The sequence below is a fragment of the Sorex araneus genome, chromosome 1 (genome assembly GCF_027595985.1).
Source record: "Sorex araneus isolate mSorAra2 chromosome 1, mSorAra2.pri, whole genome shotgun sequence".
NCBI classification, from domain to species: Eukaryota; Metazoa; Chordata; class Mammalia; order Eulipotyphla; family Soricidae; genus Sorex; species Sorex araneus.
In genome coordinates, this window is record NC_073302.1 from 392,634,878 (window position 1) to 392,662,705 (window position 27,828).

At 36.8% G+C, this 27,828-nt stretch overlaps 1 protein-coding gene across 2 annotated transcripts in view; it reads right to left on the bottom strand.

Moving 5' to 3' along the window:
- Positions 1-895: 895 nt before the first annotated feature.
- Positions 896-27,828, bottom strand: part of DBF4 (DBF4 zinc finger) — a 31,327-nt gene continuing 4,394 nt past the window's right edge. Inside the window, exons 3-12 of one of the 2 annotated variants that reach the window (XM_055140490.1) lie at positions 20,325-20,504; positions 17,338-17,388; positions 16,442-16,511; positions 16,166-16,242; positions 11,493-11,529; positions 8,947-8,989; positions 6,810-6,938; positions 5,855-5,969; positions 4,198-4,322; positions 896-2,408 (exon numbers count right to left, since the gene is read on the bottom strand). In XM_055140490.1, the coding sequence (XP_054996465.1) occupies positions 1,433-2,408; positions 4,198-4,322; positions 5,855-5,969; positions 6,810-6,938; positions 8,947-8,989; positions 11,493-11,529; positions 16,166-16,242; positions 16,442-16,511; positions 17,338-17,388; positions 20,325-20,504 (1,803 nt within the window). In that variant the 3' untranslated portion in view covers positions 896-1,432. Of the gene's footprint in view, positions 2,409-4,197; positions 4,323-5,854; positions 5,970-6,809; positions 6,939-8,946; positions 8,993-11,492; positions 11,530-16,165; positions 16,243-16,441; positions 16,512-17,337; positions 17,389-20,324; positions 20,505-27,828 lie in introns of both variants that reach the window. The other variant, XM_055140483.1, reaches the window with a different exon arrangement.

Below are 27,828 nucleotides of genomic sequence, written 5' to 3' on the forward strand. Positions count from 1 at the left end.
ATAGTGTGTGCACAGCATGGCCAAGACAAAGCCACCCACATGGGCAATAGACTCTTAGTCATATGACAAAGTTTATTAGGAAAGACTGGTTAAACAGAGGCTGAGGAAGAATACCTACATCCACTGCACACTAGCTAGCAGGCGGTACGGGGAGGGAAGGTATTGTCTTAACTAGGAAGAAGCTGCTCTAAGGCAGAGGCAAGGTTGAAATATTGCTGACACCCCAAGATGTCTGTCTGTATCCCATGTCTCAAGCATTCAGATGCCTACAAATCAAGGCCAATTAACCAATGTTATTCTTAGAAATATCAGGTGCCCCTGGCAACAGCCCTGTTCCAAGTTGGTACCCCGAGCATTCCCTACAGGCCCAGCGACCTCTAGTGGTCTGAGGATGTACCAGAGAACAGATAAGAGTTGACATTTTCTTACATTTTAAAAAAATTATTATTTTATCTTGGGGTCATACCCAGCAATGCTGAGGAGCACTGAATATTAGGGCTCAAACCTGTGGCCCCTGAATGCTATTTCACGAACTTCAGCCCACTAAGCTAGCTCTATGGTCCCTTAATTCTCTCTTCTTTAAATTATTACCCAATTGTCAAATTAAAGGCAATCTTACATCTATTTAAAACCTTTTGTCTATAAGTGGAGCTAGAAATGGGACAGTGTATAAGGCATATTCTTCTTGGTCCCATCCCTGGTAGTGCGCATAGTCCCCCATGTACAACCAAGATTTATTTCTGAGCAGAGAACTAGGTGTAACCCCTGCTGAGTAACACACACACACACACACACCACTTGTCTAGATTTCAATATCATTCCTTTTTCAGCGTTCCTGATACCAAATTAGAGGGTTCACTGAAAAAAAAAAAATCCCAAAATAAATAAGAACGATGGAAAAATATTTTATTTCATATGGTAGCTTGGTTAAGTTTTCTTCTTCATGCATTCTAATTACCCCTAACAAATAGCCTAACTTCTCAGTACCGATATATTATCATGGTCCAACTAGAACACCTTCAAGTGCCAATATTTCTAGAAAACAATTTTTAGAATGCAAATTATTTTTTTCTATATAAAATTTGTCATTCATGAAATTTATGTCAAAAGTCCTGTCATTGTGGAAATAGTATAAATAGATAATGCTAAATGTTTATATTCAAATTTTCGCTTGAAATTATTTTTAGTGACATAAAGCCAACTTATTACTCATAATAATTCTTAGTAAATAATTATGAAAATGGCATATAAAATAAGATGGGTCACATGTTTGTTCTGTAACTTTTCTATAATGGATATTTGATTCTGTCGAAATATGCAACCACCACCTTTATTTACATTCATTTCTGTAAACAAAATTGGAAAAAATTTTTATACATTTATAAAAAAATTCAAAAATATAATCAACATATTGAAAAGGTATTTTTGAGATCTAAAAGCCTGTAAATGTAGATGTTGAAGGAGAAGATAAAAACATCGATAAAAGATTGTCTGAATCTTCTTCCCAAATATCTAAAACATCACATACACCACTGTTTTCAGTGTAGCTTGTGAAACCCAAGAATTCTGACTTCTCTTCACTTGTCTGAAATACATCCAGTAGAGATTGTACTGGAGAACTACAAATTATGCTTTCTTCTTGTGTAATACACTCAGTTCTGTTCTTATCTAATTCCACATTTGGTTCAAGATTTTCTTTTTTATTTCTTCCTAATAATATTTTTACTTTTCGATGGATTCTACTGCAAGTTAGACCATCCATATTCTTGATGTCACATTCATTAAGTTCCTCGGGAATCTGGGGTGGGTTATTTACATGACTTCTTAGGTGCTCATGTGGACCCTTTATTGTCCACAAATCAGAATCATGACCACATATTGAATGAAGGTCTTTTTCCTTTAGATCACTTGCTGGATAAAGCACAGCATCGGACTTCTGTTTCAGTTGAGATGCACTATTGTCTGTATGGAAATTAGTTATCTGTACAGATGTCTGTAGCATACAATGACAATGATCAACATTAAGTTCTTCAAAGTCATTTTCATTTATAATTAATTGCTCAGAAAGGTCAAGAGTACGTTCCTGTTTATTTGTATCTTGAGGTAGATGTGTAATATTTTGCTTTATATCATCTTCAGCTGGACTTAACACAGTACGTTTATTAGTTGTTTTCTCATGAAGGCCTCTCAATCCACTTGCAGGGCAGGGAATGGGCTCTGAAATAAACACAAACTTTTGTTCAGGTTCCTGGGTTTCTTTGTATAAGAAACTCTGTTCGATCACCTGTACATTATTCTCCCTGAAGTCTTTCTGAGAAATATGCTGCAGTTCTAGCTTTTCTTTTGGTTCAGTCTTTTTCACGATATTTGCAGTAACAGAAGAAAGGGATCCAGCACTGTACTTTATTCTTTATAGGGAAAAAATTTTTTTAAAGTTAAAATAATTGTGGTAATTACTGAATGTTATTAACAAACACAAATCAGTAAAAATCTTTTAAAACTACTTTTGAAACTTATTTAACTTAGGAAATAAAATCTTACTCAAATTTATTCAAAAGAAATCTTAACATTTTGTCAAATTTACTTTTGATATTCCTAAACTAATAAAATACATCTTAAATTATATTATGCTGTCTCATTTACTAACAAGATAAAGGATGAGTACTTAACTTGAAATATTCAAGTATAAATTACTTACTATCAAAGCAAGCTATAAACTGAGATGACTAATTAGTCCTTCAGTTTCATATCGTATTTGACCCCAAACTCTTTTCTTTATGGAGTTTCTTGATTTCTTGGGATACCAGACTGTACTAAACAATCAAAACTATATAAGCAGCTATTATATACATCAGGTAACATAGAAACATAGAATCCCTCCATTATTTTCCCTCCAGAAAAATAATCTTTCATATTTTTGTTTCTATGTTCCCTCTCCCCTGGAAAAAAACGTAGAATGAAAAAGATAAATAGCACTGATCCCACATCATTCTTTTAAGAACAGTGTTGTTAGGTGACTTGTCCAGAAACAAAAATTCATGCTCGTAATTGAGGAATAACCAGCTTAAATGGAAGTACCAGTTTATAATTTTTACATAGATTGGTTTTCCAAACAATTCTGAAGTCTTACAGTAGTCTACATACTACATAGTTTCAATAATTGGCAGTATGCCTCTCCAATTATAGTGCTGTCATAAGTACTGAAATATACAAGAACTCGAGTAGATGCAGTTTTTAAAAAAACTTTCTAGTTATTTTTTTAAGCTATCTAAAACCTGTGCCAGAGTATTAGTACTGCAGGGGGGCGATTGCCTTTCACGTGGACAACCAGATTCAATGTGGGGCATATGGTACCTTGAGCACCACCAAGAGTGATCCCTGGGCCCAGAGCGATAGTACAATGTACTCTTAGTTTTGAGTACACTAAAACTTTGCACCTGGTCTACCAGGGTTTGATTCCTGACATCCCATATGGTCCCCCGAGCACCTCCAGGTATGATTCAAAACAAAGAGCTCCCCCCCACAAAAAAAGAGTGATCACTAAGTGTAGAGTCAGGCTTAAGCCCTGAGCACCACGGGGTGTGACCCACCAGACCAAAAAAAAAAAAAAAAAAAGATTAAAAACAGACAGAGAAACTGAATTATACTGAGCTATTACCAATTCAATAGTATGTTCATATGAAATCTTTTTAACTTTCAAGTTTATAGAAAAAGCATAATTAGAATCACTTTGTCAATTAAGAGCTATCGTACACCAAATAGCATTATTAGCAGTTAGCATTCTAAATACATTTACTGGAATACAGCCATAATGCTTATTTGTTTACATATTGTCTGTGGCTCTTTCCAATGTATTAATGATAAAGCTGAGAAGTTACAGAGATCTTATGGTTCACAAAGTCTAAAATATTTACTACCTGGTTCTTTATATATATATATATATATATATATATATATATATATATATATATATATATAAAAGTACGTCAACTCATCTTCCAGTTATAATATTCATAAGTGAATCTTAAGTATCATTTAAGGTAAGCAATTTTTGGTAGTAGGGAAGAGGGGATGAGGAAAGAAAATCAGTTCTTAAATGCATTCGCATCCTAAAATCACAACATTCTAAAAGAAAAATTTTAAACTTTTAACTATTTAATATTCAAGTAAATTTCAAACTTAAGAGTGATAAATTACCTTTTCTTCTTAGGCATGTCCCTTTCATATTCCACAAAGTCAAAAACTAACTTAGATACAATATCATCAACAATTTGATAGTTATTACTCTGTGCAAAGTTTCTGTGCTGCTCACTGAGAAGATGCTAAAACAAACAAACAATGTAAATGTTACTTTAAAGCCAACAGATACTTCTGCTTAAAGTTTTCCAACAGTTTATGTCTTAGGATAAAACTGACAGTCCTTTTTGAGAAGGTAGAACCTCTAAGCTAATTTTACAAATATGTGAACCAACTGGGAGTTGTAAAAGCCTAACATGATTAAGGACAAATCATTTGTTTCCCCAGTTTTATGTATACTTATTTGATTGTATTTCTAAAAAACAGAATTTTCCAGTGATAGCACACATTATGAAAGATTTTTTCCCTTTCCTGACAAATTTACAACGTATATATTATGTCCAAAAATGTTACAAGAAATTATTCAACTGTAAAAAGAAACAATCTATACAGTCACACTCCGTATACTCATGTTACAATAAAAATTCATTCATTTAAATAAATTAAGAGAATAATCCCACTTTTAGTGCAACTCCCCACTATCTAGTCTTTTTTTAAGTCATGATTTACATGTCACTCAGTTGAACTTTGTGTCCCTTTTTCTATACTAAGAACAATTATTGTTACACTTTACACATTATTTTTGTGACATGCCATTTCTAATAAATGTCTTAGATCTATTTTTCAACCTGTTTCTAATAAAGGTCTTAGAAAAGGTCTCTATTTTCCCTGTCTATCACAGGTTTAATGACAGAAAATTTGTTTGCCCTGCTGTTTAACTTTCGGTAACAAAATTTGCTAAACAAATGCCTTGATTGGGTGAAACTGAACCACTGTGAAATCTGAGAGTCATAAAGCAAATATTTTCTTTACATTTAAAAACTAGGCACAAAAAGTTGGTCTGAGTAGATGCCTTGCATCAGAACCAGGTTCAATTCGTGATACTGCATGGTCCCCCTGAGCCAGCCAGGAGCAACCCACAAGCACAAGCACAGAGCCAGGTGTGGCTCAAAAACAAAAGCAGTAATCTCGACAGCTACACGAATTTCCCTTCCTTTCTACATTAGTCAGGTGGTCATCAAATGTCAGGTTTTGTTTGCTCGCCCCCATTATTTACTGAGCATTAAATTAGGATAACAAACTAAGATAAAAGGTTACCTTTCTTCTCCCCCCTCCATAAAATGTAATCTTCAGGATAGATCTCCATGCTGTTACTGAAAGGACTGACTAATACAGAACAGATGGTCACCATTGTTGAATAAATTAATCAAAATTACTTTCTAATACATTGGTTCGTATTTGGGATCTTTACTTTGGGGATGGAATAACCTTGCAATGCTCCGGAACTAACTTCTGGCTCTGTGCTCAGGGAACTGTAGGCGATGTGGGGATCAAATGGAGGCTGGCTACATACAAAGTGCTTTAACCCTTGTACTATCACTTCAGCCCACTTGGGCTTCTTAAAAGCTAAAGGGCTAACAAAAAGAACTGTACTACTTTATAATTAATCAAGGGTACTCAATAATTATCAAGTTGTAAATCACAAATTAAAATAAATTTGAATAGCATATACTTAGTTTTAGAAATATCTAGCCCCCAAATAAACAATCACATTTACAGTTTCAAGGTCTTCGTATTTCTGTAAGCAACATTCACAGTATCCTTTTTTCTTCTTCTCTTTCAGTTGAAGCTGAATTGGGATTCCACTGCATTTTTCAGCATCTGCTTGGATTCTGATAGAATATGTAGGAAAGAATTAATTGCAAATCACACATAATAATATTTTAAAAAGCCTTTAATCATTAAACAATTTGATATAATTTGTATAAAGGTAATAACCAGCAATTACCTTTCATCATTACTTTTTTTTTTGGGGGGTGGCTATACCTGGCAGTGCTCAGAGCTTACAGCTGGTTCTGAATTCAAAAGGATTACTCCTGGCAAGCCAGGGGACCATAAGAGATGCCAGGGATCAATCTAGGTACCTAGGTTGGCTGTGTACAAGGCAAAAACCCTATCCACTAACTCTCAAAATAGAAAAGGAAATAGTACTCTCAAAATAGAAAAGAAAAAAAAAAAAACGAGAAACAACACATTTTATTTCTGAATATTTTTAAGCCCCATTGACTGAATATCTAAATGTGACACATTTAAGAGAGTTAAGACTTAACTCTAGCAAAAGGCTATTACAAAGATATATAGAGCTGGCGAGAAAGTACAGGTGGGTTAAGGCACATAATTTTCACACGGACTTTGTGCGAAGCTGATCCCCAACACATTGTCTCCTAATCACCGTTGGGTACACCCCGGGGGATCCCCTATACCACCAAGATGACACAGACAATTCCCATTACCAGAGTTTGAGCAGAAAAATACCCTAAGGCCCTAGAACTGAATAGCTGGTCCAAGTGGTTAATTATTGTCGGGAGTGCCTTCCAAGCCTCCAGATCACCAATTGTGAGGGAGAACCATAATGCTGTTTAGAAACACACACTCCAGGCAAGTCATTAAATAACTTTGAAAAAATAAAAAAACATTTAAAAGGATAAAAAATTACTTGAAATTAAACCAACCTTAGTTTAACCTGAGTTTGCTTTTGGGAACTAGATGGCTTATCTACATCAAATGGACTGGCAGGCTTCTGAATGGAGTAATTTATAATAGGCACATTGGCCAACTGAAGATAAAATGGTCTGTAAAGCCTAAAAGAGTAAAAAAAATTGCAAGATAGTTATGATGAAAGAAATATACTTGAAAATCATGTAATTCATCTGGAATCTTAGACAACAGAAATCAATTTATCCTTACCAATTTGTAAATCTATTTTTAGGACACTTTTTAAATATACACATAAAATTTATTATCTTTACCATTTTATGTATGTTTCAGATATAAGCATATTCACAATATTTTGTAAACATTAACACCATTCATCTCCACAAGACTTTTCAACCTGCTAACATAAATACTAATTAAACATTAACTCATTGTTCTCCCTATCCCATTAGCTTCTTACAGTCACCGTTCTAGTCTGTCTCTATGAATCTGACTGCTCTAGGTACTTAAGGGAAAGCAAGCAGTAATTTCTCTCTTATTTCGCTTAGTATAATGGTCCTCAAAGCTCATCTACAAAGCACAAGTAAGAATGTAACTTCAACCTCAATCTCAAAAATTCCAACTTTCAACTTCAAAGCACAAGAATTTAATTTCTTTTCTAATATTCTGTTGTGTCTCATTAAACATGTTACTGTATAATCTGGGGATGCTTCTATCCCTTGGCTATTTTGAGTAGACCCATCCTAAAAGGTGTGATTTGGCTTTGATTTGCATTTCTCTATGGTTAGTGATGTCAAATATATTTTCATATATTACTTGGCATTTTGTATATCTAAATAAATGTCTATACAAGTCTTCTGCCTATTTTTTTAATCACGGTAGCAATTTTCTGTTGAGTTTTTTACTAGATATGTGACTTGCAAATAACTTGTTTCTGTAGAATTTCACAATTTCATGCCCTTGATAACAGAAATGTTTAATTTTGTTGGTGTACTCTCTTATATTTGTTGCCTGTGCTTTTGGTGTCATAGCAAAGAAATCAATACCACATGCAATGCCATAAATCTTTCCTAAGTTCCTAACAAGAGTTTTGTGATTTTAGAATAAGTGTCCAGCTTCATTTCTTTGTTATGTATAAAGTTTTTCCAATACTATTTGTTGAAAAAAACATTTGCCATTGAATGATGAAGGAATTGTCATCCTTGTCAAATATAATTTGATCATACAAGTAAAAAGATTATTTTCCAGAGTATCTCTTACAAAATATTGTGAATGTCTATTCCACTGCTCTGAATATCTGTTTCATTTCAGTACCTATAGTAAGTTTTGAAATTAGGAAGCAGTGACATCTTAATCACATTCTTCCAATCCACTAAGATGGGATCTTTAGGCCTAATTTTGAATTAGATTTCTATCCAACATAACAGCACAGTTAATATTAAAAATAGTAGACAAAACATTCTTTAACTTCAGTGAATACCCAGAGTTAATCACACATGTCTAAATGAATTACTGGAGGGTTGAGAGTACCTTAAATGGTTGAGGGCAAGCTTTGCATATAAGGAGATTTGGTTTTGATTCCTGGTACTGCAAGGTTCCCTGACTACCTCCAAAAGTGACTCCTGAACACCACTGCATGTGGTCCAAAAACCAATACAAATGACTAAGAAGTCAAGAGAAAGTAATCTATTGTCCCAGGCCAAATTAATCTTGTATTTCAATTTATCAAAATTATCCTATAAAACTTTAGTGAGTTTAAGAAAAATATGAAGTTATTCATATTTTAAGATTTCAAATATTATCTAATATTTCTTTAACAGATATAGTAGTCTCATTCCAAATCATAAGGTACTATAGTCAAATGACTAAAATAACAAAAGGATGAATTTGTCTAATAATTCCAATATTTGCTCAAAAGTTGCCTATTCAAAGTCTAAATCCGTAAGTCTAATTTCCATAAATTAAACTAAATTAAGTCTTAAAAAATTAAGACTGTTCATTCTTTCTAAGGGATACATACACACAAACACACACACACACACATATATAAAAAACTAACAGTAACAGTAGAGGAGTATTAAGGGAAGTATAAAGGGAGTATATATTTCCAACTCAAGACTTTTTAAGTCACCCAAGTTGAAGTTACATACTTACTGGCTCACATCTTCCACCTTTACAAAAGGTTTTTTCAGTCTACCTGCTTGAGATCATATAAAACATGGTATTAGAAGTTATAAATCCAGTAACTGTTTTAAAAAACAAAAAACCTACTCTGGCAAAAACCAAACCCCCACCAAAAAAAACATTCTTTTCACATTTACATAGTAAGTTCACTAATAAAATCTAACCATATACTGACACTGAAAACATAACAAGATCACAGAGCAGAATTAGCAGTATCTGTAATGTCAGTACCAGTAACACTTTTATGTATTAGTTACTGAAATTATTTGGAAACATCCTGTATACTTATCACTTCAAATAAGAGTAGCAATTTGAACCACTATTAGAATTTGTTTTAATGTGTTACCAAAGCAAGGAGATCACTAGGTAGAGAGCTAAAAGAGGCTGAGAGCATGCAAAGCCCTGAGCTGAATCCCCAAACTCACTATAGTACCCCAACTTCTTCCTGGTGAGGCCCTGACTTCCTGGTGACTTCCTGCACTGCACTCATGGCTGGGCTGAGCAAAGAACCATCAGGCCTTTTACCACCAGGAAAAGTACCTTCAGAAGTAGCACTGGGTCCCCAGCAATGCTACAGAGGCCCCTAAAAAACAAAACTCAAAAATTTCTGAGAACTAAATTTAAATAAGACTGCTTTTATTATCTAGTGATATTTAAGCTGGTCTCACATGCTGGGGAAAAAGGCAGCTCAGATAGAGAAGGGAACACCAAGTAAAATGTTGTTGGAGATCCCATGCGGGAAGAGAGATTCGTGCTGAAAGTAGACTAGAGACTGAACACAATGGCCACTCAATACCCCTATTGCAAACCACAACACCCAACTGGAGAGAGAGATCAAAAGGGAATACTCTGCCACAGAGGCAGGGTGGGGTGGGGGAGAGATGGGATTGGGGGATGGGAGGGATACTGGGTTTATTGGTGGTGAAGAATGGGTACTGGTGGAGGGATGTGTTTGCGAACATTGTATGAGAGAAAAACAAGCTTTAAAATGTGTGAATGTGTCTGCACCGCAAGAGATACATTGACCAGAATCCGAAGACTATCCACAGAATGGGAAAGGATATTTACACAATACCCATCAGATAAGGGGTTGATATCAATGGTATATAAAGCACTGGTTGAACTCTACAAGAAGAAAACATCCAACCCCATCAAAAAATGGGGCGAAGAAATGAACAGAAACTTTACCAAGGAAGAAATACGAATGGCCAAAAGGCACATGAAAAAGTGCTCTGCATCACTAATCATCAGAGAGATGCAGATCAAAACAACCATGAGATACCACCTCACACCACAGAGACTAGCACACATCCAAAAGAACAAAAGCAACCGCTGTTGGAGAGGATGTGGGGAGAAAGGGACCCTTCTTCACTGCTGGTGGGAATGCCGACTGGTTCAGCCCTTCTGGAAAACAATTTGGACGACTCTCAAAAAATTAGATATTGAATTCCCATTTGACCCAGCAATACCACTGCTGGGAATATATCCCAGAGAGGCAAAAAAGTACAATCGAAACAACATCTGCACATGTATGTTCATCGCAGCACTGTTTACAATAGCCAGAATCTGGAAAAAACCCGAATGCCCCAGAACGGATGACTGGTTGAGGAAACTTTGGTACATCTATACAATGGAATACTATGCAGCTGTTAGAAAAAAGGAGGTCAAGAATTTTGTAGTTAAGTGGATGGGCATGAAAAGTTTCATGCTGAGTGAAATGAGTCAGAAAGAGAGAGACAGACATAGAACGATTGCACTCATCTATGGTATATAGAATAACAGAGTGGGAGACTATCACCCAAGAACTGTAGAAATAAGTACCAGGAGGTTGACTCCATGGCTTCGAGGCTGGCCTCACGTTCCGGGGAAAGGTCAACTCAGAGAAGCGATCACCAACTACATTGTAGTCGAAGGCCATGTGGGGGAAGGGAGTTGCGGGCTGAATGAGGGCTAGAGACTGAGCACAGCGGCCACTCAACACCTTTATTGCAAACCACAACAGCTAATTAGAGAGAGAGAACAGAAGGGAATGCCTTGCCACAGTGGCAGGGTGGGGTGGGGGGGAGATGGGATTGGGGAGGGTGGGAGGGACGCTGGGTTTACGGGTGGTGGAGAATGGGCACTGGTGAAGGGATGGGTTCCCGAACTTTGTATGAGGGAAGTATAAGCACAAAAGTGTATAAATCTGTAACTGTACCCTCACGGTGATTCTCTAATTAAAAATAAATAAAATTAAAAAATTTAAAAAAAAAAATGTGTGAATGTGTATCTGTACCCTCACAGTGACTCACTAATTAAAGAATAAAAAAAAAAATAAAGAAAAAAACCCCAAAAAACATTATTCTAAGAGGTCCAGACTGCCCACAAGCATCCATGTTCTAAATGGCAAAGTTACTGATTTAGTTATTTAAAGCATTGTTTACATGAGCTTTTAGAAGATCTGTATGATTTTTCTAAATTCTATGATATTTTTCTAATAGTAAACCGAATACATTTAAAGATATCCGAATACTTACTTCTTGCTTTCTGTGTGCCAATACTTATTCTTTTCCCCTAGAAAAAAAGAAAATAAAAAATGAAAATAAAGTAAGATAGCAATAATCAAGGACTAAAAATCTGTTGGTCTGGGAATCTATAGCTCAAATGGTAGAACATGCCTAGCATATGAAAAGCCTGACTATAACCTTCAACTGCATGGATGCCAGAGTACTGCCTGCACTAGCCCTATTTAACCAAACCAAACCAAACCAAACCAAAAATCAACCAGTAACTCTTCTTTTTTTTTTGCTATTTGGGTCACGCCCAGCAATGCACAGGGGTCATTCCTGGCTCATGCACTCAGGAATTACCCCTGGCAGTGCTCAGGGGACCATATGGGATGCTGGGATTTGAACCCGGGTCGGCCGCGTGCAAGGCAAATGCCCTACCCGCTGTGCTATCACTCCAGCCCCAAGTAACTCTTTTAAAAAGAAATCAAAACCACCATTGGTATAGAATTCAAAATAATACACCCAATAGATAACCTTCCATTCCAGCTTTGTTTCTATCTTCACAGAAAGAAGTCAACAGAAAAAAAGGTGCAACTGAATAAGTAGTCTACGGTCTTATTATTTTCAAGCTTTTACTCACCAAAACCTCCATGATAAACAAAACAAAGAGTAAAAAAATTATTATAGTCTACTAGTCAATTCTAATCAAGATGAAATATATCCAAGATGACAAATCCTGAGTACAATAGAAGACTGGGGGGAAAAAAAAGCGACCTCCAAGTTCTTAGTTCAAAACTTGGGCAATAATAGAATGATTTTGGAAGCAAGTAAAAATCCCAAAAAGGTTACCTATTTGTACAAAAGTAAGGTTGATGGGTAAGCTTCTTATTCCTCACATCTCCTTTCTCCCTCTCTTCTTGTTTTTGGGCCATACCTGATGGTGCTCAGGAGACCATACGGAGTGTCAGGAATTGAAGCAAGTCAGTCACGTGCAGGCCAAGTGCCTATTCACTATACTCTCTAGCCCTCAATCTTTAAGTTTTCTTAAGAATAACAATCTCATCTCAACACAACAAAGTTGAAGTTGAAGAGTCAGTCGCTAAAATTTCTACACAACCTGCATCTTACTGGAAAGAAAGAGAGGTTCCTGGGATCTAAAAAGGACTAAGTAAGACCCTTTATTATTTCTTATTTCTTCCCATATCTCCCCAGTTTCGCCCAATAATTGAACTGCAATTGCAAAGGTACCCAGAAGCCAAAATGAGGAAATTCCAATTAGAGGGACTCAGAAAGAGCCAGTGTAGAAGAAGATAAGTCTCAGAGATGACCTGGAAAAGTAGCTAATTTTACTACACAATCTAGAAAAGTGTCAGGTATAACCCCATGTTTGAACTTTAAGCTGTTTTATTTATTCTAAGAAAAGACCTCAAGATGCAAGTTCGTGAAAACAGAGTTGAGATTTAAACAACTGTTTAAGTCTTGGAAAAGGCTATAAATGATGCATGTACAGAAACCACAGGAGGGCTAAAGAGATAGTACAACAGGTAGGGCACCTGCTTTGCAGGCAGCTGGTAGTCCTGGGTTCAATCCCTGGCATCCCGTATGGTTTACTTGAGCATAGCCAGGAGTGATTCCTGAGTGCAGAGCTGGAGCATTGCTGGGTGTGGCCTCCATGCAATCTACCTTAATTAGAATGACAAACTGCTAAAGCTGACAGCAACAAAGGGCAAATAAAAAAGGCCAAAATTTTAAGGTTTCTACAGTTGTTGTTTTTTTTTTTTTTGGGGGGGGGCGCTACACCCTGTGATGCACAGGGGTTACTCCACAGGGGTTACTCCAGGCTTTGCACTGCACTCAGGAATTACTCCTGGCAGTGCTCGGAGAGACCATATGGGATGCTGGAAATCGAACCCAGATTGGCCACATGCAAGGCAAACGCCCTACCCGCTGTCACTCCAGCCCTGGTTTCTACAGTTTGAGATGGCTAAAATATTTATTTTAAATAGACTGTGAAAAGTTATACATGTGTATATTTTAAATCTCAAAGCAACCAGCAAAACAAAGACAAAGATACATACACAAAAGCCAACAGATGAAACTTCAAGAATCTAAAAGGTAGCAGAAAATAGAGAGAACAGGAACTAAATAGAGAACATCAAGAGAAACCATAATTATACCAGCAAGCCAAAATTCAGTAATATCAATAATTATATTAAGAGTAAAAACACTTAGACATAAAATATAGGTTGTCAGATTTAATTGTAGACAGATTTTACTGTCTACTAAAAACCATTTTAAATATGAAGGCCAACTGAAGGAAAATGACAGTAATTGAAGACATTAGTGCTCCCCTATCATTGCTGGGTAGATCAATTAGGCAAAAACACAAGGAAACATTGGCTTTGTAAGAGATTGGCCTAGAAGGCATAAGTAAGACCCTTAATCCTCCCAAAGTTGAGAGGACATTCTCCAAACCTGACCACATGCTGAGGGGAAAACTCACCAATACTTGGAAATTAAACAACTCATTACAACTGAACACAGAGGGGTCAAAGAGGAAATCAGAGAAATCAAAAGATTCCTGGGAACAAACAAACAGGAATGAAGACATGAGTTACCTAAACAGAACCAAAGTAGTAGTAAAGGAGAAATCACAGCAGTAAAAATATGAGGAAAGAAGAATGACCCAAATAACTAGTCTAACAGCATAATTTAAGATGCTAGAAAAAGATAAAAAAGGAACCCAAAGCAAGCAGAAAGAAATGATAAAATAGAGCAGAAATTAAAAAATGTAAACTAAAATAAACAATAACAAAAAAACCCCAACAGTGCAAAAGAATAAAACCCACAGCTTTTTTTTTAAATAATCAAGAGTGACAAACCATTAGACTCACAAAGAAAGAAGATCCTAATAAACAGATTCAGAAATGAAAAGGGAGACATCACAACAGACACCAGAGAAATTCAAAGGATCGCTGGAGAATACTATGAAAATCTTTATGTAATTAGAGAAAATTAGAGAACCTAGAAGATGGACCAATGACAGATGATCATCAAAGAAATCAAAATGGTAGCCAAAAGTATCCCCCAAAATACAAAAGTCCAGGACCAAATGGGTTTACCAACGAGTTATTCCAAACCTGTAAAAGGTCTGGAAGGACAGCACAGCAGTTAAGTACATGACATGGGTTCAATCTGTGGCACAATATGGTGCCCCAGCCCTGCCAGGACTAATCTCTGAGTACATCCAGGTGTGTCCAGAAAAACAAACGAACAATTGAAAAGATATGTATGTATATATATATATATATATATATATATATATCTTTTTGGGGGGCTATATATAAAGCCCCCCAAAAAAACCAACCCAGATCTAATCCCAATCCTTTTCAGCCTCTTAAGAGAAAGTAAAATAAGAACTCTCCCAGTTTCCATGAGGCAACATTACCCAGATACCAAAGCAGACAAAAAGGAAAACTTCAGGGTCCAGAGATAAGAGTATAGTGGGCAAGTTTGATCCCCAGCACACCAGATAGTCCCCCAAACAGCATAAATAGTGGTTCCTGAGTGCAAAGCCATGCATAGGCCCTGAACACTACTAGGTGTTAGGCCCAAGATCCACCCTCCACCCCCAAAAGGGAAGAAACAACTCATTACAACTGAACAGCTAGTGGGTCAAAGAGGAAATCAGAGAAATCAAAATATTCCTGGGAACCAATGAGAATGAAGACATCGAAAAATAAATAGATAGATAGATAGATAGATAGATAGATAGATAGATAGATAGATAAAGTTTTGGTGAATGAATCTAATAAAAGTGAAAGATTTATATTAAGAAAACTAACCTATTTCTAAAAAAAAAATAGATAAAACAACAGAAACACAGCCTCTGTTCATGGATTAGAAGCAACAGTATTGTCAAAATGACAACCCTTTCAAAGCACTATACAAATTCAATGCAGTTCTTATAAAAATGTACATGGTAGTCTTTATTTTTTTATTATTATTTCTTTCTCTCTTTTTGGGTCACACCCGGTGATTCGCAGGAGTGACTCCTGGCTCATACAATCAGGAACTACCCCTGGCGTGCTCAGGGGACCATATGGGATGCTGGGAATCGAACCCGGGTTGGCCACGTGCAAGGCACATGCCCTACCCGCTGTGCTATTGCTCCAGCCCCAAACACATGGTAGTCTTTAAAGACTAAAGTTGTTGAAATACATGTTCCTATGTTCTAAAATGGTCTACTACTTATGAACTTTCCAGACAGTTAAGGATTGCACTATTTTCCTTTTTTTTTACCTTTTTGGGTCACACCCGGAGATGCACAGGGGTTACTCCTGGCTCTGCACTCAGGAATTACCCCTGGCGGTGCTCAGGGGACCATATGGGATGCTGGGATTCGAACCTGGGTTGGCCGCGTGCAAGGCAAATGCCCTACCCGCTGTGCTATTGCTCTGGCCCCACTATTTTCCTTTATAACGAAAAGCAGCAAATTTATAATGCAGCAAAAATGCAACATTCAAGAAAAAAATTTCACTTCATAAGTAAATTCTAAGACATGATAAACAATGTACACAAATGATAAAAACACACATTTACAAAAGTGAGCTATGTAAAATATTCTGTCAATTTATTTACACAATATAAACAGTTTGGTCATTCTTATTACTGTAAAAATTAATGAAAAAATAACATACCACATCTCTAACAGAAGTGCTTGATTTTTTGAATAAGTACAATTCTTTTTTCTTCTGCTCAATGTAGTATTTAATGTCTATTAAAAGAAAAGTATTATATCAGTAGTTTCACCTTTGCAGTTAAATATTAAGTATTCCAATTAACACAAAGTGTTCTAATTTTTTAATTATCTTTTACAAACATCTCTATAAGAATTCTACATAAAAGTAGGAATACAGGAAATAAAAAGTTATTTCATAACAAATACTGTCAGAAAACAATTTCAAAATTCTTACCATCAATATGAAGTATTTTCACTCCCCATGATAAGGCATTTGATAATATACTATTTGAAGGAATTAAATCCTATTTTTAAAAAAGAAAAAGATTAAATACTTTTGTTAGAAAAACACTATTTTAAATAAACGGAAAAGAAAACTTACTATTACTGAACTTATTATTCAGAACAGATTCCGAATAATGAGACCAGCTTTAAAAAGATTTATAATATCAAAAATCTAGTTCCATAATTCTTGACAATTTAATATATACTGAGTTACTAGCTTTAAGACATCATTTAATTTAAACATATAAAAAAAATGACCTTTCAGAAATCTATAGCAATATTTTCAAAGGCCACAAGATGGAGACATTTCTTCATGAAAAGTAGGTTCTGTTAATTCAAACATAGAATAGGCAGATTTTTTTTTTTTTTTGCTTTTTGGGTCACACCCGGCGATACACAGGGGTTACTCCTGGCTCTGCACTCAGGAATTACTCCTGGCAGTGCTCAGGAGACCATATGGGATGCTGGGATTTGAACCCGGGTCGGCCGCATGTAAGGCAAACACCCTACCCGCTGTGCTATCGCTCCAGCCCCAGGATAGGCAGGTATTTAATGTTTTCTTATTAAAAATGTGAGAGGCCTGGGGCTGGAGAGATAGCACAGCGGGTAGGGCGTTTGCCTTGCACGCGGCCGACCCGGGTTCAAATCCCAGCATCCCATATGGTCCCCTGAGCACGGCCAGGGGTAATTCCTGAGTGCAGAGCCAGGAGTAACCCCTGTGCATCGCCAGGTGTGACCCAAAAAGCAAAAAAAAAAAAAAAAAAAAAAAGTGAGAGGCCTTCAAGAATATTTCACACTTAAGTTTTAAATGCCAGAATATACCACTGAATTTAATTTTCTACTTACATGGTCCTTGATAGCTTTTTCAACTAATAATTTTCCTCTGCTCAAACACATCTATAAAAAAGTAAGTGAAAAGTTATTACATAGCACCTCACAGGTTAAGAACTACTGGCTGATTAAGACAAAGCAGCATTTAAAACATAACTTTTCTAAAGAATTATTTTACATGGAACAACCAAACTGAATGAAATTAAAGGTCATCTTTTTATGTTGCTGCTCTCTTGTGCCACACCAGATTCTGCTAAAGGGCAACTTCCCTGGATGTGCGGTGAAATGGACAAACAGAGGAAGATGACAATAACCATATGCAATGCTGGAGACTGAAGAGTGTCTCCCACGAGCATGTGCCCAGCCTGTTAACTATCTTTCTTGGTTTTTAAGGTCATAATTGTAATAAATTCTAGGCAACATTAAAAATGGAAACTAGGTTCCTCTGAAATTTGTTTAAAAATCTTAAGTTTATATTTTAGTTTTCTATTAAACAGAGATTTTTAAATATAAAGTTAGATTTCCTATAAACTATTTTTTGTGGTTATCTCATTTTAAAAACACAACTCTAGAAAAAGCAGTCAAAATTTTCTGTGGAACAATTTGCAACTGTCATTGGTATTTAATCTTGCTTCAAAAATGCTTTAAGTAAAAGGATGGATATATATTTGTGTTTCTTTTTTCAAGTGATAACTTTTTGTCTACCTATTTTTGTTTTATCGAACCCTATTGTTTCCACTTTCAAAATGATCGCAATAACAAAGTTTAGAAAGTTTTAAAAAATAATTCAATTATTAAATTTCAATATAAAAATGAGGAAAAAACATTTTATTTCATTTTTATCCCTTCCCCTATCTATACTTATTTTTTTCTTCACTGTATTTTCCTATAGTAACTGATATAATGTAATTATAGTAGGGATATAATGTAATTCCAGATAGGAGTCAGCAAGCAATTTCTGTTAAGGGTCAGATACTGTATTGTAAATTCTGCATGTCAGATCGTCATCATTACTGCAACTATTACTTCTACCTTTTATAGCCTGGGGAAAAAAGCAATCAATATGTAAAAGAATATGTTGTTGTCCCAATATAACTTTATGGGCAATGAAATTTGATTTCACACATTTCCACTTGTGAAAAAATAGTCTTTTCTGAACTCTACAAGAAGAAAACATCCAACCCCATCAGAAAATGGGCCGAAGAAATGAACAGAAACTTGTCCAAGAAAGAGATAGGAATGGCTAAAAGGTACATGAAAAAATGTTCTGCATCACTAATCATCAGGGAGATGCAGATCAAAACAACTATGAGATACCACCTCACACCACAGAGACTAGCACACATCCAAAAGAACAAAAGCAACTGCTGTTGGAGAGGATGTGGAGAGAAAGGGACCCTTCTACACTGCTGGTGGGAATGCCAACTGGTCCAGCCCCTTTGGAAAACAATATGGACATTTCTCAAAAAATTAGAAATTGAGCTTCCATTTGATCCAGCAATACCACTTCTGGGAATATATCCTGGAGAGGCAAAAAAGTACAGTCGAAATGACATCTGCGCTTATATGTTCATCGCGGCACTGTTTACAATAGCCAGAATCTGGAAAAAACACGAGTGCCCAAGAACAGATGACTGGTTAAAGAAACTTTGGTACATCTATACAATGGAATACTATGCAGCTGTTAGAAAAAATGAAGTCATGAACTTTGCATATAAGTGGATCAACATGGAAAGTATCATGCTAAGTGAAATGAGCCAGAAAGAGAGGGACAGACATAGAAAGATTGCACTCATCTGTGGAATAAAAAATGGCAGAGTAGGAGACTAATACCCAAGAATAGTAGTTTATAATACCAGGAGGTTGTCTCCATGGCTTGGAAGCTAGCCTCACACGCTGGGGGAAAGTCATCCCAGATAGAGAAGGGAACACCAAGTAAAATGTGATTGGAAATCCCAAGCGGGGAGGGAGATGCAAGCTGAAAGTAGACTAAAGACTGTACAGGATGGCCACTCAATACCCCTATTGCAAACCAGGACACCCAAAAGGAGAGAGAGAGAACAAATTGGAATGCTCTGCCACAGAGGCGGAGTGGGGTAGGGGAGATGGGATAGGAGGGTGGGAGGGATAAATGGGTTCATAAGTGGTGGAGAATGGACACTGGTGGAGGGATGGGCTCTCGAACATTGCATAAGGGTAAAACAAGCACGAAAATGTGTGAATCTGTAACTGTACCCTCACTGTGACTCACTAATTAAAAAATCAATAAATTATAAAAAAATAAAAAAAGAAAAAATAGTCTTTTCTCCTAATAATCTGAAAAACAGAAAACCATACTCAACCTGAAGATGTACCAAAATAATAGGTGTCCAGATGTGTTTGGCACTTGTGTATAATTTATTTAATCTTATGGTCTGAATTAACAAAATGTCTCTATTTATTCTTTAAAACAAACACTGACTTGGGGGCCAGAAACAATACAGCAGATAAGACACAATGTCAACCTGGGTTAGATCCCTAGCATTCCACATGGTCCCAAGTCCCAGAAGGAGGGATCCTTGAGCTTAGAGCCAGTAGAAAGTCCTGAGCATAGCTGGGTATGGTTCCCGAAACTAACCAAAATAAATAAATCAGATAAAACATTGACCTGACCTGCTGGGCTTGAGAAACAGTACAAGGGTTAAGGTGCTTCCCTTGTATGTGGCTGACCCCAGATGCAGATCCCAGGTTCAATCCCCAGAACCTCCCCAAAGTATTTGAAGAGTGACCACAGAGCACTGCTGTGTATAGCACAAAAACTGAAGGGGAGAAAAAAACAACAGTCTTTCCTAAACACAATGTATTTTAGGAATTAAAGTCTACTTCACAAATACTACCAGCAGAAAAATCACTTTTACATAACAATCTTCATGACTGAAACTACATAGAATGTACACATTGTCCTAACCAGGTGAATTCTGATGCTAACCCACCCTTGAAAATCCACTTCAAATCATACTTACTGAATCTGGAGGCTTGACTGAGCTTCCATCATGGCTAGGATGAGGTGAAGTAGTTTCTGCAGTATATGCAGATTCTGGACTTGGTACAGGAGAAATTCGTCCCAAGGTTTGTGCAAATTTTGCTTCCTTCTTATTTGAAATAAGATAACTAATATCTTTGCTGAGAAATTCTTCAACTCTCTACACAGAAAACAAAGAATTTAAGTCAAAAATTGGACAGCATAAAATGCCACAATTTTAATATTATGTAAATTGAAGGCATATTCTGGGGTTTTTGGCCATACCCAGTTGTGGTCAGGGTTTGCTCCTGGCTCTGTGCTCAGGGATCACTCTTGGCAGAGCTTGGGGATTAAATGTGGCGCCTAGGATCAACTTTGGGTTGGACATATGCAATGGTAAGTGCCCTACCTACTGTACTATATTGCTCTGGCCCACCCGTTGGTGTATGATGGTGTGTTTCTGAATAACAAGTTCCTAAAAATTACAAAGGAGTTCCCTTTATGAGGTAATAGCATCATAAACTAGCTCCTATTTTTAAATACTCTATATGTAATCAGCATAATAATGCCATAGTACTAATAATAGACACTTTCTACAGAGTACAGAAGAGAAGTGACTTGCTTAAGGTTACCAATTGTAACAAAATTAACACAGGTATTCTGATTCAAATTCATATTCTTAAGCAGTACTATTCAAAAGAACTTACTGCAATAATGGAAACACTATCAGAACTTAATAAGGCAACAACTTCAGACAAATGGTTACTGAGTATTTGGAAATATAATAGTATGACGGTATAACTTAAATTTCCTCTAATTTTAGTAAAATTAAATAGGGACATGAAGCTAGCAATTTTCACATTGGACAACAAATGTCATAAAATATCATAAATGTTATTAAATATCTTTCTCTAAGAAAATATAACAGGAGGGAGAGTACCCTTACCTTTTTAAGTGTGCTAGATGTTAGAGAATTTCCTTACTAAAAAATTTGAAAAAATACTGATTAAAGCCTGAACTTATAAACACATGTATGAAAGTCAGTATTACTAAAGATCACTCTCAAGCTTGAGTGAAAGTACAAACGGGAGGGTGTTTGCCCTGCACACAGCCAACCTGAGTTTGATCCCAGACACTCCATATGGTCCCTCGAGCACACCCAGGAGTGACCCCTGAGTGCAGAGCCAGGAGTAAAACCTGAGCACTGCAGCATGTTTCCCCTGGCCTCCCCCAACCCTCAGATCACTCCCATCCATGACAGGAAAAATTAAAAGTTAATGCTATTAATCATTAGTGTGTAACTGAAAGATACAGAAAATTCTCAAGCACTTAACCAATTTCTATTCACACAAGGGAACAAAACATCAACCAAGTACATAACAGATGAACGAATTCTGTCTAAGCATTAAGCACAATTAGTTTATACTTAACCCACTCTAAAACAAGTTGCTCCCTTAAATACAATTACCTTCTTTTTCTCAGCCACACTTTCAATGGTTAATAGTAGATGCCAAATTTATTTACTCCAAGGATCACAAATGCCTACAAGGATCAGCAGGAATAGAACTGATACATAAAATACTTCATTTTATATTGCTGGTTTTGGTGTCAAAACCATTATTAGTGCTCTGGGGACTTTACAGTGCCAGTGACCAAATCCAACCTGCAGCACCTAAAGCATGTACTCCAGTCTGTTGAGCTATCTCTACAGCACATTTCATTTTCTTTTTTGTTTGTTTGTTTCTGGGCCACAACCAGAGGTGCTCAGGGCTGACTCTGTGCCCAAGAGAGACCGCTGGTGGTGACAGGGGACCACAGGTGGTGCCCTGGATTTCAACCAGGGTTATGGCTGCTACAGTTGTAAGCAAGGCAAGTAACTTAAAACTTGTACTATTCTCTCCAGCCCCACTTCTTCATTTCTATCGGAAGTTTAGAATTTTCAAAAGAAATCAAAATTCCAACACATTTTAAGTAATTGAGATAAAGGGGCTCAGGGAGATGGCTCAAAATTTTTACACATACATGGGAACCATATTCAAGCAATCCCCCACCCAGTACAGCTCAATATGCCCCCAACAAGAAACATTAAAAAACTGTGATATATATCAGCAGTCCATCTCTAGAACTGATCCCAGCAGAATCACTGGACCAGTTAAAGAGCTCCCATTTAAATCTCTAGTCTATATCTGATTTTTAAGAATATGCCTAAGATACCTCCTAAATGGAACCCTAAATATTTGTTCTTTCCTATCAGGCTTATTTTAGCACATAATTTCAAGGTTCTTACTATAGCATAAGTCAGTAGTTTCATACCATTTCAAGGTTGAGTAATATTCCATTATAGTCATACTGCAATTTGTTTAGGTAGCCATCTGTTGATAAATATTTTCGTGTTTTTGAACCACACCTGGCAGTCTAAGGGGTAATTCCCAGCGGTGTTTGATAGTGGTAGGGAGTTCACACTCACCATGCAGTATTAGGGATCAAAACCAGGTCTCCAAAGAGCAAAGAATACACTCACCAGACTTTTGAAGTCAATTGTTTTTACCTTTTAGAAATTATAAATAATATGAACCTGGATATGTAAATAGTTTTTCAAGGACCCAACAAGATGATACAGAAAAATAAGCGCATTTCTAAAACCCTGCTTTTAATTCTTTTTTGCTATCTATAGTAACCTCCAAGTACAGTCGCCTGATTCTGGTCTTAATTCTTCAAGGAACCACCATACTGTTTTCCATAACCTGAATAATTTTACAATCCAACCAATACTACACAAGGATTCCAGTCTTCCCACATCCTTTCCAACATGTAGAATAATGATTATCCTTATGACAGTAACTCATTTATATTAATAACTGATTCATATTTCCCTAATGATCAGTGATGCTGAACATCTTTTCATGTACTTATTGACTGATAGTTTCCTTGGAGAAATGTCTATTCAACTCTGTTGCTCATTTTTTAAAAAAGGAATTATTTTAGGTACTGAGTTGTAATATTTTTTCTTTACGGTACTTGTAGTTCTAGATATATTTTGGATAAATCATACACCTGGTTATCAGATACATAATCTGCAGCTGTTCCTTCTCTTATTTTGAGGGATATCTTTTTACCTTCTATTGAGTGTCTCCTTTGAGGCACATCTTTTCTTTTGTCCATTTCTTGCCTGTGCATTAAATGTCACATACAAGAAGAACAGCAACAAGAAAAAAAAAAAACTGATTCTATATTACTTTTAGATTATTTTATTACAGATGCTCTCCTTTGTCACTTTTAAAAATATTTCCCCATTATATCAAACTCCACTTATGTCGTCAGTGGTTGAATTCATGATCTTTTTTATTTTTTTGCTTTTTGGGTCACACCCGGAGATGCTCAGGGGTTACTCATGGCTCTGCACTCAAGAATTACTCCTGGCGGTGCTGGGGGGTGGGGGGGAGGCGGCGCATATGGGATGCTGGATGCTGGGATTCGAACTTGGGTCAGCCGCGTGCAAAGCCAACGCCCTACCCACTGTGCTATTGCTCCAGCCCCCTGAATTCATGATTATGTGGAGATAAATGGATATTTATACATTTTCTTTTGGTTTGGGGGCCACACCTAGTGGTGTTCAGGGTTTATACCTGGTTCTGTGCTGAGGGATCACTTCTGTGATGCTCAGTTAAGACAAGTGCCTTACCCATGTGCCACTCTATCTCTCCGTCGCCATTTTTAAGAAAACTAGAATAAAAAACTAGAATAAACAAATGTATATTGCAGACAGTCTCTTGCCCGAGTGCCTGGCTGTCTTCCCGGGGGCCCCTCGGAGGGGACAGGCTCCAGATTCCCTCCCCACCTTGAGCAGAGCTTCTGGTGGCCAAAGACCTCTGGAGCCTAGCCACAGCCATGCTCAAGGCCCTCTCCACACGTTCAGACGAGACTCACACATGAAGGAACCGGCAGAGGAACCCAGGTGTGTGGGACCCGGGGCTGAGACCTCCAAGGCTGCTCGGATCAGAACTGGGCCTCCTCCATCCAGATTTCCCATCTCCCAATAGATAGGCGGTCACACCCAGGGATTACCCCTGGCACTGTGTAATCCTGTCAATGGCCAGCATCCAGAGACTTAAAAGCAAGATCATGGAACCGCTGGGCCACAAAGCCTACTTCTCCCTCTGTGAGAACCAGCAGGCTACCAGAGTTTCCTGCCCACATGGGAGAGCCTCGCAAACTCCCTGTGGTGTATTCATATGCCAAAACCAGTAACAAGCTGGGTCTCATTCCACTGACCCTGAAAGAGCCTCCAGTATGGCATCATTGGAAGGACGAGTAGAGAGAGGCTTCTAAAATCTCAGGGCTTGGACAAATGGAGACGTTACTGAGATCACTCGAGAAATTCGATGATCAACGGGATAATGATGATGATGATGATAATGCAGTAAATTAAAGGAAAAAAACAGCTGGAGCAATAGTACAACAGGTGGGCATTTGCCTTTCATGAAGCTGACCTGGATTTGATCTCTGGCACCTCGCATGCCCCCCTGAGGCAACCAGGAGAGATCCCTAAGAACAGAACCAGGAGTAATCCCTGAGCATCACCGGATGGCTCAAAAAACAAAAATAAAAAATAAATTATTACTAATATTTACTTTATGGAAACAAAATACAGCAGGTAGGACTCCTGACTTGTACACGGACAACCCAGGTTCGAGTCCTTGCATCCCATATGGCACCATGTGCACTGTCAGGAGTAATTCCTGAATACAGAACCAGAAATAACCCTTGAGCATCAATGGGAGTGGCAAAAAAGAAAAAAAAGAAAAAAAAAGAGAGAAAATTAAAAAATAAACAGAGGTAATAACCTGAAGTTACAGACAGCTAAATTACAAAAGAAATAAAAAAGGGCCTAGGAAATTCTAATAATCGGTAACTTCAGTCCTTTCAAGGAAGATATATTCAACAATGTATTAACCATAAAACTCAGTATTAAAAGTTCAAATTTCCTTCAATTTCTGAAAAGAGCTTCCTAACAAAGTCATTTGTTAACAACAGAATAAATGGGATAGGGACAAAAAAAAGAATAAGCATATTACTCAACTTTAAAGTGGGACCATTGGTGGTAGAGAATGGGCACTTGGTAGAGGAATGGGTATACTCCATCATTCTATGAATGAAACGCAAGCATGAAAATTTTAAGTATGTAACTGTACCCCATGGTGATTCACTAACAAAAAAATAATGAAGTGTAGGGGGATAATAATTTTTTTTTCTTTTTGAAAACTGAAGAAGTTAAAATTCAGTTGAAATTTCACAGCTTCGGGAGAAATTTTGGAAGCTTAATGCCTTTTTTGTGTTCCTAGTTTCTTTTCATTTCAGATCATTTTGAATTAAAATTTGGAAGAGACTCTTAACTACAGGCTCTCAACTATTATCTATGGCAGGGCTATAAACAAAAATTTATAAACAAATAGAAAAGGGTTAAGAGACAGGCATCGTTTATGGCACAGCTTCTTAAACGTTTTCCACTTGTGATCTCTTTTGCCCAAGAAATGCAACCAAACAAGCACTGCCCAAAACAGCCAGGATTCATTATGCAATAGATTTTGCATTAATTTCTGGTCAGTACACAGTTAGAATTTACTGTTGAAAATTTACAAATTTTTCATAATTCCCACATTCAGTTATATGACTACATTCCACAGTTTAAGCTATGGTCTATAGTATACATTAATTTAAAATGTTTTTTTGCAAATATCTCAGCAACTACAATAAGAGAACGGTAGCAGAGCAAGCAATCCCTGCACTGGTTTCTATACTGTTACTTCTGCAAAAGCGGTTTTTCTTTTTCTTTTTTGGAGTGGGTAGGATGAGGGTTGGATCAAACCTGGTCATGCTCAGGGCTTTATTCCTCGCAGTATTCCAGGGGTTAATATGTGGTGTCTGGGATGTTCATGAACCCAGGGCCTCAGATATGCAAGGCAAGTGCTCTGTCATTGATCTACTATCTCAGCACATTTTGAGGGGTTTTACCCTGAAGACACAAATCCGTAATTAGTGTCTTCCTTCAGAAGGGATCCATGTGTAGCTCAACATACATAAGAATGTTGCAAAACTGTCTAAGTTATCTACTTTGTAGTCATTAACTGATAGATGAACTGAATGGTTTAGCATTTTAGTCTGAAAATTAGATGAAAAATATTTAAGTTAACTTCTCTGCAAACTTCCTGTTTTAAAAAAGAATCTTTTGTGGGTCACATCTGCCAGTGCAAAGGGGTGACTCCCACCTGGTGGTGAGATGGTAGGTATTCAAACCAGGGTTGGTCACAAGGGAGATGTGTGCCTTCCCTACTCAACCATCTCTCTGGCCCCTGAAATAAAGGGTCTTTACTCAGTATCTAAGCATTTTAACTCACTGCAACAGTCTTGGTTGTAGAGTCAATGGGCAGCAGGCTTATAAATTTTTTTTAGAAATTATAGGGTCTTTTTTTTTGGTTTTGGGCCACACCCAGAGATGCTGTGCACTCAGGAATTACTCCTGGAGGTATTGTAGACCATATGTGATACAAGGAGCAAACAAGTTCAGACTCAAGCAAGGTAAACACTGTATCAGCTATACACTTGCCCCCCAATAGATGGATCCCGCCCCCCCCGCAGTCACATGACCATTATGACACATGCTGCTAATCAAAAATGTTTAATGAAATAAATAACAAAAAAGTAGAACATTTCAAAGATCAGTATCATATTAACAATTCCAAGATGGTTGCTATATTCTGCAAATTTCTATTTTAGGAAGACAAGACTTCTTAAGATTATTCAAAGATGTTGCCTTGACAACTCAAGCATAGCATAAATCTTTAAACAGGATTAACTATGAACTAAATTAAATACTAAACTCACTTGCTAAAATTTATCTACCTTAACTCTAATAAATATTTTAGATGAATGCTCTAATTTCCAAAATATTCATTAAGTAAGGTAGGAAATATGTTTTTCCATATTTTTAATCCAAACTCTGCTCCACTTATGATATTCATTCTTTTGTGACTATAGCACTCACAATTTTGACTGTGGCTCAAAAGCAGATGTTTTTCCTTGTTCTTTAAACAATATTAATGGGAGTCCAAAAAATTTATGCAGCTCTCCAATAATCATAATCAGAGAGAACCTGCCATGTGAAAAATATCTCAGATTACAATGAGAAGGCAAATCAGCAGTTCCACCAGGTAAAAGGATTTTTTACTTCGTAAATTTCACATTAGATTCACTAAGCACAGAAACTGAAAGTATTATTAGGATACCAAAAGTTGAAACAAATAGGTTCTCAAATATGAAAAACTTAAGTCACATATTCTAAAATAGTGGTTTCAACCTTCTTACACCTGTACAAGTATGAAGAGATTTCATAATCCACTAAGTCAGAAATAAAAAAAATTACTTTCTAATTTTTGAAGCCTAGTATTATGAAGCAAAATTTTATATCCATGTGTACCATATCTAAAACAGCAGCTAATGTTTCCTGC